The 11094-nt window shown below is 41.8% G+C and overlaps 1 protein-coding gene across 1 annotated transcript in view; it reads left to right on the top strand.

Moving 5' to 3' along the window:
* Window positions 1-11094, top strand: part of LOC103130817 (uncharacterized) — a 67722-nt gene that overhangs the window by 15781 nt on the left and 40847 nt on the right. Inside the window, exon 6 of the mRNA XM_007542323.2 lies at window positions 10510-10605. Coding sequence (XP_007542385.1) covers window positions 10510-10605 — 96 coding nt within the window. The remainder of the gene's footprint in view (window positions 1-10509; window positions 10606-11094) is intronic.

The raw sequence follows: 11094 nt of genomic DNA, 5'->3' as shown, positions 1-11094 counted from the left end.
CGACTGGGAACCAGGCTTCCTGGCAACAACGCGCGGCCGCGAGCAATGATAGCATGAATTCACTACTTCCATGTGAAGGAGACGATTCTATGACTGGCCCGTCAGCAGTTCCCCCTCCGTCACAAGGATAAGCCGATCTACATCTTCCTTGACTACCCGGCGGAGGTGATGAGGCACCGGCAGGCTTTCGACAGTGTAAAGAAGCGGCTGCAGGATGCTGGAGCGAGGTGCGGTGTGCTTTATCCAGCATGTTTACGTGTCACCATCGGCTCTACGGATAAGACGTTCTCCTCTCTGCGGGATGCAGAGGTCTTTGCAGAAACTTTACAGAGTCACTGAGCATCTGGAAGTTGGAGACACTGTGGTATGTGCTTCTTGCTTAGGGTCACTGGGGACCGGAATTACTTTGATAACAGCTTGATGTTTGTACCTTAATCTAAGTTTATAAAATTTGAGTGGGTGAGGGAGCCATAAAAGATATCTTTTATCTCTATAAAAGATATGCCCAGAAGATTGCTCCTCTCCTCCAGAGGATGTTCGTTCACTTTCTTGACTCAGGAAAATTTCCCCCCACTATGTATGAAGCTAATATCACATTACTACATCCTCCTGAGAACTGGCCCATAGACTTATGTCTATTATAATGGACATTTTGTTGAAGCTTATTTTTTGTTCATACTATGAGTTACCCTTTCTAGCCCTACAGTACTCTTTAGAGGACATCATGGGCTTTCCAGGGATGTGTCATGTGATAGGTTTGCATACCGGGAAGTCCCTTTTTTTCCTGAATCAAAATGGCCTACCTGCCAGAAACCATATTTTACGGAAAGAGGGTAGACGAGTCAAATATTTTTTTTTTTTTTTTTTTTTTCTTGTTTTTTTTTTTTTTTTTTTTTATTTAATTCCCATTAATACTATTTTGACCAGTAAAAACAATTTAATAAATTCTGTTTAGAAATAACAGACATTTTCTGAATGTCAATTATAATGGACATCAGGACTATTTTAGTGTATTTAATGACTCCACATTGTTGTAGGAGAAAGAAGTGAAACAGGATTCTCCACAAGATGATAGAGGGCGATTCAGATCTGGAGTTGTCAGATGAAGATGAGGATAATAAATATCAGCCTCTGTTGGGAACTTCATCAGATCCAGGACAATCTGATGAAGAGACAGACTCATGGTGCGTTCTCACCAAACGCGTTACGCATGTCAAAAACGCACTTGACACTTTAAATTTGACACGTGTGCACTTTTGGTGCATTCATACTAAAAGGGTTTTGAGCATCAGGTGCATCTGGTTTACATTCACTGTCTATGTGGAACGTCATAAAAACTGGCCCAATGGTTCAAATCGCACTGCGCTAGACGTTCGAAACTCTCCTCCATGGCCCTCAACATGCCTCCACATAGACTTTGAATGTTTACCAGATGGGCCTGACATTCAAAACACATTTGGTGTGAACGCACCATCAGAGCCAGAGAGAGAGCAGGAAAGTTGCTCTGCTAGGTGGACCAGAATTAATTTGTATGTTTGTCTAGGGCCAGGCATCTGTGATGGGAATGTCCATTTCTTGGTTCTGGTCGACATTCGATGAAAGCTCAACATTTGGCCATAAAGATCCAAATGTTGGAACTCTATGACCAACATTTGGTCCTAAAGATCATGGACACAAGTTTATTTCTTTGTTTGACCATCGACTGCAAATATTGTTTAGATCTTTCCCATAAATGATGGAGGCCATCAGCACAGGTTCATTGTCAAACCACTTTGTGACAGTCAGCTAAGATGCTCCTATCTGTTCACAGTGGCCCATCTTCTGGTAATTGGTGTGGCTTTGGTATTCTTTGGTTCATCTTATTGGTTCCAGTTGCTGGAAGACCCTTTGAGAAGTTTTCAGAACTTATTCCTCATCATTTTCCTGCTAATAACTGGTGCTTTTGATTTTTTAGTCCAGAAGATTTTGACTCTGGGAAAGCCACGATAGTCCATGTGTGCTGATATTCAGAAGAAAGTCCTTGTTCATGTATTTTATATTTCTATCATGTTCAAAATAAATAAAAAGTAAACAATTAATTAAGTAAAAATAAATAAAGTCTTCATTTTTTGGGCAATAGTGTTTAGTGACATCCCTGCAGTTTGCAGCCATTTTTGTTTTTTATTTCAACTAACAAGCAATAGACTGCAACCAGAAATGGATATTTTCTGATTATTAAATGTATTTTTCAAATTTGACCTCTTGTTGGGTAAATGTGGTTCATTAAACAATTATCTGTACATTTTTTCATTTTTTAAAGTTCTGTCATAATTTAGACTGAAATAGTCCCGACGTCCACTACAATGGACATGCTGTAAAATTTTAATAAAAAAAATTAAAAAAAAAATTTAAAATGCTAAGGTGTTCATTTTGGCCCAAATAGGTAGGAAATCACAAAAAAACTGAAATTGGAAGACACTTTTTTTTTTTCGGTTCTCAGGAGGACATAAAGAAGGCAGGGAGGAGACAGAGCTCTCATCATATCGTCCTATTTCATTGGTGAATTCTGACATTAAAATATTCGCTAAAGTACTGGCAAATAGGCTAAATAAACATATCTCTTCTATTGTTCATCCGGACCAAACGGGCTTCGTCCCTAAAAGGTTTTCATTTTTTAATATCAGACGGTTAATGATCATTATGTATCATAAATTTGACAGTAAGTTTAAGGGAGCTGTTCTTTGCCTGGATGCTGAAAAGGCATTTGACCAACTGGAGTGGCCTTACATTCTGACTGTACTTGAGGAATTTGGGTTTGGTAGTAAATTTGTGTCGTGGATTAAAACAATGTATGCGCAACCATCTGCCTCTGTCCTCACAAACCAGGACAAGTCAGAGCCCTTTCTACTGCATCGGGGAACCCGTCAGGGCTGCCCCCTTAGTCCTCTGCTTTTTGTGGTTGCTATGGAACCCCTTGCCATTAGTATTAGAAAACACTCTCTAATCAAACCAATTCAATTGGGAAACATTGACCATCACATTTCATTGTATGCCGACGATGTTGTTGTTTTTGTATCACATCCTGAGCAGTCAGTGCCAATTCTCCTAGACCTTATTCAGTCATTTGGTGAGATTTCAGGTTATACTATTAACTGGCAGAAGAGTGAATTTATGTCATTAGGTGCAAGACTTACGTCTGAATTCTTAGATAACCTTTTATTTAAGATAACTGACAAACTGAAATATCTTGGAGTTATTCTGCCTAAAGACCCCAAACAAATTTTCAAATTGAACTTTTTAGAAAAAGTGGATAATCTTAGGAAAGATGTTGATAAATGGAGAACACTCCCACTCTCAATGATGGGCCGCATTAATGCCATTAAGATGGTGTCCTTGCCTAAATTTTTATAGCTTTTTCACGGTCTGCCTATTTTTTTTTAACAAAGGCCTTTTTTAAATCATTGGACTCAATAATTTTGCCTTTTGTCTGGGGCTTTAAAGCTCATAGAATATCAAAAACTCATTTACATAAACCAAGAGAGATNGGTATACTGGCAGGAAGGTGATGCTCAAGAACTTCCTGCAAACTCTCCCCCTTGGGTGGCTATTGAAAGAACTAGTGTTATAAACAGTTCTCTTTCAGCACTTCTTTTCTCGGCACCAATATCTCCTACAAATAGTGGAATAAATAATTTGATTGTTTTAAATTGTTTGAAAATATGGAAACAAATTAAGGTATACTGTAACCTACCAGAGACCTCAGTTCATGCCCCAATTTACCGTAACCATGCTTTTCCCCCATCGCTATCGGATATATCATTTAAAAATTGGAGACTAAAAGACCTAATTACGCTGAAAAATTTGTATATTAACAAAAAGTTTGCGTCATTTGCAATGTTGAAGAGCTGTTTTCTCTTCCGGATGCAGATTTTTTTAGATATCTGCAAATTAGAAATTTTGTTCGAATTAACATCCCAAATTTTTTATCTCTGTTCCAGAAGAAAATAAGATATGTAAAATGCTGTTGGGCTCTCCAGAATAAAAAAAATAATAATAATTTCAAGCTTTGTTGACATCTTTGCAGAGCAAATCAATTTCACCACAAACTCCTTGAGGGTTGCGTGGGAGGAGGAGCTGGGTTTGCAGATTGGGAGTGAAGTCTGGGAAGAGGGTCTTGGGAGGATCCGGTCATGTTCTATCAATGTAAGACATCAGTTAATTCAGTTCAAGGTGTTTCATAGACTTCACTATTCTAAAATGAAATTGCACAGAATATTCCCCTCAATATCTTCAAAATGTGATAAATGTAAGTCCGCTGGAGGCTCCCTGGCACATCTGTTCTGGTCATGCCCCAAACTCTTCCAATATTGGTGTGACATTTTTAACTTGTTTTCCGAAGTGTATGGATGCACATTGGTTTCAGATGCCCAGATTGCATTGTTTGGATATTCTCCGTCACTTAGGAGCCGCAGCATTTCTATGCAGACGACTGTGATGTATGGAATGGTAACAGCTAAGAAAGTAATATTAAGATTGTGGAAAACTGACAAGACTCCTCAGTTTAAAATGTGGTTAAGTGATTTCACTGAGATTCTTCATTTGGAGAAACTGCGGTATGATGTTTTGGGCTCCACTAATAAGTTCTGTAGTATCTGGCAGCCGTTTTTGGACCATCTTTCTCAGTCTATGAGTGACCCCCATGCTCGTTCAGTCTTAGTATGCCACCTGTGCCTTTATAGGCAGGTTGTACCATCCTAAAGTGTAAATGGTAACCAGTGCACTCTATCCAGTTATTTAGATAATTGCCCTGACTTGTTCTTATTTTATTTTATTTTACTTTTAGTTATTGTATGTTTTTATTTGTACTGTTGTTTTGGTAAGAGTATATTTTTCTTATACAGTAATTTGTTAATTATGTATATGCTTCATACTCTTGTGTATGATTTATGTATGTTGTATTTTGAAAACTCAATAAATATATATATTTAAAAAAAAGAAAAAAAGAAAATAATGTTATTACTCCTGACTTTATTTTTCGTGTGGCCGCTCAGACAGAAAATGTTTCAGCTGGTGGCTCTCATGGACTCAGAGTTTCACCGTCTGGAGTTTTTATAGTTTGGACGAAGCGGCCGCTGAAGTTGGCTTACGATTGAAGGTTCGGGACATAGACATAAATACATAGATGCCTCATGGAGCGGGTCGGCCCGTTGCTGCGATACGTAACAGGGTCCGCCATATTGAATGTGGAATATGTGCCAGTAAGCTAATACAAGTAAATGGACCGAACTTCACAAAGTGCCGTTCTACAATTTGAAATTTGAAATTTATTTCGAACATGATACAAATATAAAAAGTAATACAGTACACAATAACAAAAATGAATAAAAAAGAAGACAAATACAAAGTATTGTAAATTAATACTTGTCATTGACACATTTTCTCTCACACATTAATATATTTGGTAATCAAAGACATTACTAAAGAGAGCGTTTCTAACTTTTGATGTGATTATTTAATTGTTTTGGGGCATTTCTGAATAAAGAGCACAATGTTTTATTTGATAGAAATGATTATTTGATCAATGATTTATTTGATAGAAATGAGGTTGTGGGGAGAACCCCGCAACCTCCTCCCATGGAGGGTTCAGTTGACTCTCCACCCAATGAAACACAGGCTGGATGTCAGGATCCTGTTACTGTTGATGCCTCCAGCTGTCTGTGCCAACCGCCTGCAGCTCCCTGCAGATTACTGCGTCACCCTGGCATGATCTTGGCTGGCTGCGTTGCAGCTGTTCCTCCTCCAGCCTTTCTCTCCGGTCACAGTAACTGCATCCCCCTGGTGCACAACGGCGACGGGAGAGGGCATCTGCATTAGCATGCTTAGCTCCAGCCCGATGGACAACTGAGAAGTTGAAGGACTGCAACTCTTCCAGCCACTGGGCCACTTGACCCTCAAGTTCTTTAAAAGACACCAGGCATTGGAGAGAGGAGTGGCCTGTCCTTATAGTGAAAGGCAGGCCACACAGGTAGTACTTAAAATGGCGCAGAGAAAGTACCATCGCCAGCAGCTCCCGCCTTGTCACACAGTAGCGCTTCTCTGCTTTGTTAAAGGCCCTGCTGAAATACCCTACCACTCTCTCTCCCTCCTCGCCTAACTGGGAAAGGACCCCCCCGACGCCTACATTACTTGCATCCGTGTCAGGGATGAAGGGGAGAGAGGGATCAGCAGGAGCAAGAACTGGAGCCTCAGTCAGAGTTTGCCGCAGACAGTCAAATGCTCCCTGGCACTGTTCAGTCCACACGTAGTCTCGGTTCTTCTGGAGAAGTTGGAACAGGGGAGCCGCAATACTTGCAAAGCCCCGCACGAACCTCGGGTAATAAGAAGCCAGCCCCAGGAAACTTTTAAGATCTCTCTGAGTTGTGGGGATTGGCCACTCTGCCACCATCTTTACTTTGCCCTCCATTGTGCTGATTCCCTCCCTTCCAACCTGATGGTCCAGAAATGTCACTTCTTGTTGCATGAAATGACATTTATCTGGGTGGAATCTCAGGCCTGCTGCTCTAATTCTCTCCAACACCCAACGGAGTGAGCCCAGAGCCGCTGCAAAAGAGGTGCCATGAACCAGTATGTCATCCAGATACACCAGGCACTCTTGGCGAGGGATGTCAGCTAGCACCCGGTCCATCAGCCTGGAGAAGGTGGCAGGTGCATTGCACAGCCCAAATGAGAGCACTTTAAACTGCCAAAGTCCCCATCCTGTGCAAAAAACAGTCTTTGGTCTGGCACTTGTTGATAAGGGGACCTGGTAATAACCGCTCCGAAGGTCCAGAGACGAGAACCAGTTGGAGCCGGACACCAGGTCCAGTGACTCATCGACCCTAGGCAGTGGGTGTGAGTCTGAGTCTTTCTCTGTCACCCCATTCAGCGGCCTGTAATCAGCACACAGGCGCCACTCTCCATTCTTTTTGGGCACCATGACAACAGCAGCCGCCCACGGGCTGTCCGAAGGTTCGATAATGCCAGCTTGCAACATGCCCAACACTGCCTTGTCACAAGCTCCTGATGGGCCAGGGGGAGCTGGCGGGGCTGACATTTTATCAGGGGAGCATCTCCCGTCAGAACGTCATGTTCCACCAACTGAGTCCGACCCACCTGGTCTTCCCTCAGAGCAAAGCTGTCCTTAAAGTCCATGAGCAGCTGCCACAGTTGTTCTTGCTGCTGGGTTGTCCAAACCCCTGCAGTTCTCTGCCCAGATCTTCCGCACCATGGTTATTGATGCATGTTCTGTCTCATGAGGCACCCACCCTGGGAGTACAGGGTTTGTAGGTGTGAGGGCTGTTGCGGCAGCAATCTGGTTGGTCTGAGGTGAGATGTGTTGAACAGCTGCAATCTGAGGCTCCATCAAAGCTAGATCAGAAACTGTGGGCATCAGCGGAATGACAGGGCCTTCCTTAAAACTCCATGTCCCTACTCCTAAGTCCAACTGGCACCCCGCAGCCCTTAAAAAATCCAACCCCAATATGCACATGTCCTGCACCTCTGCTACCCACACAGGATGGGTGATAGATCGGCCACCTACATTAACAGTCATTGTCCCCCTCCCCTTCATAGGTGCCATGTCCCCTGTGACTGTGCGCAGCTGCACTGTAGTGGGCTGAATCTGAGTCCAGTCTGGCACCACATCAGGCCTCACTAGTGTTACTGTGGAAACAGTGTCAATTAGGGCAGTGCAGGGAATCCCTTCCACTGTGACTGGGACATAACAAAAATCCCCAACACACGTGCGGCCAACCACCGCAACCATGGTCGCTTGGGCTTGGCTCGAATCCATTTCTGGGGAAGTCTGGGCCAGGGCCCCATGTCGGTGCTGTCGGGCCCCACCTGCTGGTGATGAAGGTGTGGAGGCTACGGTGAGGGTCTGCGACACCTCCCCCATACAGACCCCACATTGTTTCCCTGCTTCTTGGCTGCCTTAGGACAATGTCTGAGGAGATGCCCTGGTTGGCCACAGCCCAAACAAAGGACAGGGGCTCCAGAGGAGTCCTGCGCCGACTGCAGTGACACCGCTCGAACCATTTCCACCAACTCTGAGACCCAAGCAGGTTTCTCCTGGTTCACCTCTGCCCTCTCCGCAGATCTGCATGCTGGTAGTTGTCCTCTCTGGTCATCTCCAAACAAGCACTCCCCCTCCCCTGCTAAATCCAAAGCATCCTATAGGGATTGGGGGTGCATCAGCTGGACCTGCACACGCAGCTCCGGAGGTGACAGAGCTCTGATGAATTGATCTTTCGCCAATTCATTCTGTACACCTGAAGGCATGTGTACATACGCTCTCCGTGTGAGGCTCTCAATGTCATTAGCCAAAACACACAAGGGTTCATCCGGAAACCTGCTCCTGCTGCTTAGTTTATTTTTAAAGATGTCTGGCTGTTCACATTGTCCAAACCGCCTCTTTAGTGCTCCGACTAAGGCATCATAGTCTTTTCTGTCCTTGGAACCGAGCAGCAACAGGCAGTCCAATGCATCGTCTTGTAGGCAGAGAGCTAGCTGCAGGGCTTTATGCTCCACTGTCTATCTTCCAGCCTGTGCCAGCAGCTCAAACTGTGCATGGAACGCCTCCCAGCTTGACCTACCGGAGTACTTGGGCGTCTTCAACGGGACAGCGATATTATGACCGCCGCCATCGTTGTAACAGTCATGGCCGCCGCCATACGCGTTGACAAGATCTTTTCGCGCTCCCTGGGACAATGGCGTCGACGGCCCCGCCTTCCCGCTGGCGCCGAAACCTGCCTCGGTAGCCATCCTTGCCGCGGAGCCACGCAGAGAAGCCCTCACCCAAGCCATTTTATGAAGCTCCGCACTCCACGCCTCACTGTCCTCCTCTCTTTCCGATTTAACTCTCACGTGAGGAGGGGTTCCGTCCATGACGCTATTGTAGCCGGCGGAGACAACGTGCTAACAGCACTCACTCGGCTCCGTTGGTGATGTTTACGTCTGATACCAATGTAATGACACCAGCACACGACAGATAGTAGTCCCACCAAACGGGTTTATTAGTCGTTAGAAACGAGCTGCTATTTCTGAGGCACAGCCCACACCTCCAACAAAACTGAAGCGCATTTTAAATGAACTTTTAATGCAACTTTCAGAGCAACTTTGCATTAGAAGTGTCATTTTCCGAATGACACTTCATGACAACTGTCATAAACATTCATAAAGACTTCTTCATGTTCATGACAGGTGTTATGTCATGTTTATAACAGTGTCATGTCAGTCTTATGCACACCCCTTCAAATAAAGTGCTACAGTACTTTTTTGGAAAAGTCGAAATTATGACTTTCAATCTCATAAGTCGAAATTATGCCTTCCTTTTGGTCTTTATTTTTTTCTTTCATGGCGGAAATGAGCTTCCATAAGTATCACATTTATTACGGTTGAAAAAGAAAAAAGTTGCCAAGTTTATATTTAACTGAACTGATTACGGTAGTTTCCGAATGGTAACTAACAGTTAAAGTGCTGATCCTTCGTGTCTGCTACTAGCATGTGCTAAATGAAAATGGACACTTTCTTCTTCTTTAGATTTGCGTGCTAACAAAAATAAATATCCAAATCAACTAATAAATGTTTTTATTGAAACTAAAGTGTTGTTGTGTTTGAATGAAACACAATAAATTGTGCATAAAGATAGTTACCGACAGAGATGTGTGACCATGGATTTTGCCATCACAAATGACATGACAATATTGATTATTAACCTCTCTGTCCAAATATCTGACTTTATACAGTGTACACTTACCAGTTGATGGGTCATGAGATGTGCCTTCAGTCCATTTCAGAATACTGGTTAATCGTTTGATGAGCAGATCCTTCACACTTTTATTCATTTCGGACAAAATCAGGACTCACATGGGAGCAATTTACCAATTCAGGATAGGTTTAAAAATCTAATGGAAATGTATGGAAATATGCTTGATATATTATGACAACTTCAAACATTTTGCATATTAAGACTAATACAATGAATTATGCTTAAATTTGGTGGAGGTTAAGATTGTTAAACGGAGACCCGTATTGGTTAACATGACATAAGCAATTGAAATGTATAGGAAAAAACAGATAATTGTACATAATAACTTGCACAATGTACAAAAGTGTTTGCAATTTGTTGAAGAAAATAGGAAACTGCTTTTTTGATGTCCACAAGTGATTTAAAGATTGAACAAGTAGCTTTGAGAATTTTAATTCTTTTCTGAGAAATGTACCAAAGCGATTGTGAAAAGCTGTAATAGACAATAAAGTATCTGTCCCCAGAATGCAATTATACATAGAAAGGTAATATATTTTGGAAATTTCAGTGAGAGGTTTGTTGTTAAGCAATTAGTTTGTTGTTAAGCAATGAGATATAACTAAACTGAACTGAACAAAGTTTTTAATTTCTTATATATTTTCTTTATACAAAATATATAAGAGGATTGTTCTTGATATGTATGTCTAAAATCTCACTTCATGTTTTTTTCATTGAAATTCCAGCTCGGGCCAGAATTCTCCTGAGTGTGCTGGCTCTGCTGTTTCTTCTCATTGTGTCTGTGGGCCTTTTATTTCATTTCCAACATAAGTTTAAGTCAGGTAAGTCTTACGTTTTACAATAGTATTATTTTTAATGCCTTGACATCCTTATTGAGTGCCCTGAATTCAAGAACTCTGTTGAAATTATGTTTTCACACACCCAATCACACAGATAGATGAGCAAATGATATCCTTTTACTGTCTTTTGTTAGCCAAAGATGATGTCAGTCCATACTTGCTCACAAGGACTTCCATGGATAGATCAGAACAATAGCTTTTATGGAAGTAAATATGTGCCATCAGAATTTGAATAAAAAATGCATCCGAATTCAATTTTTTAAAAAAATTCAGTGTCATTATTTGTACATGTTTGCAATTTTCATATGTTAAAAAAAATCACATTCCTATTTCAAAGATAAAATTTTCAATATATATTTTTTCAGTGTTAAAAAAAATTCAGCATATAAAAAAATTCAACTTTTAAAAATTCAAATGCAATATTTTCAGTGTCCTAAAAATTCAACTTGCTCAAATTCTATGGAGTTAGAT

This window comes from Poecilia formosa, unplaced genomic scaffold (genome assembly GCF_000485575.1).
Source record: "Poecilia formosa unplaced genomic scaffold, Poecilia_formosa-5.1.2 Scaffold680, whole genome shotgun sequence".
Taxonomy (NCBI): Eukaryota; Metazoa; Chordata; class Actinopteri; order Cyprinodontiformes; family Poeciliidae; genus Poecilia; species Poecilia formosa.
Note: the sequence above shows the minus strand (reverse complement) of the source record. Positions and strands in the feature narration are given on the sequence as shown.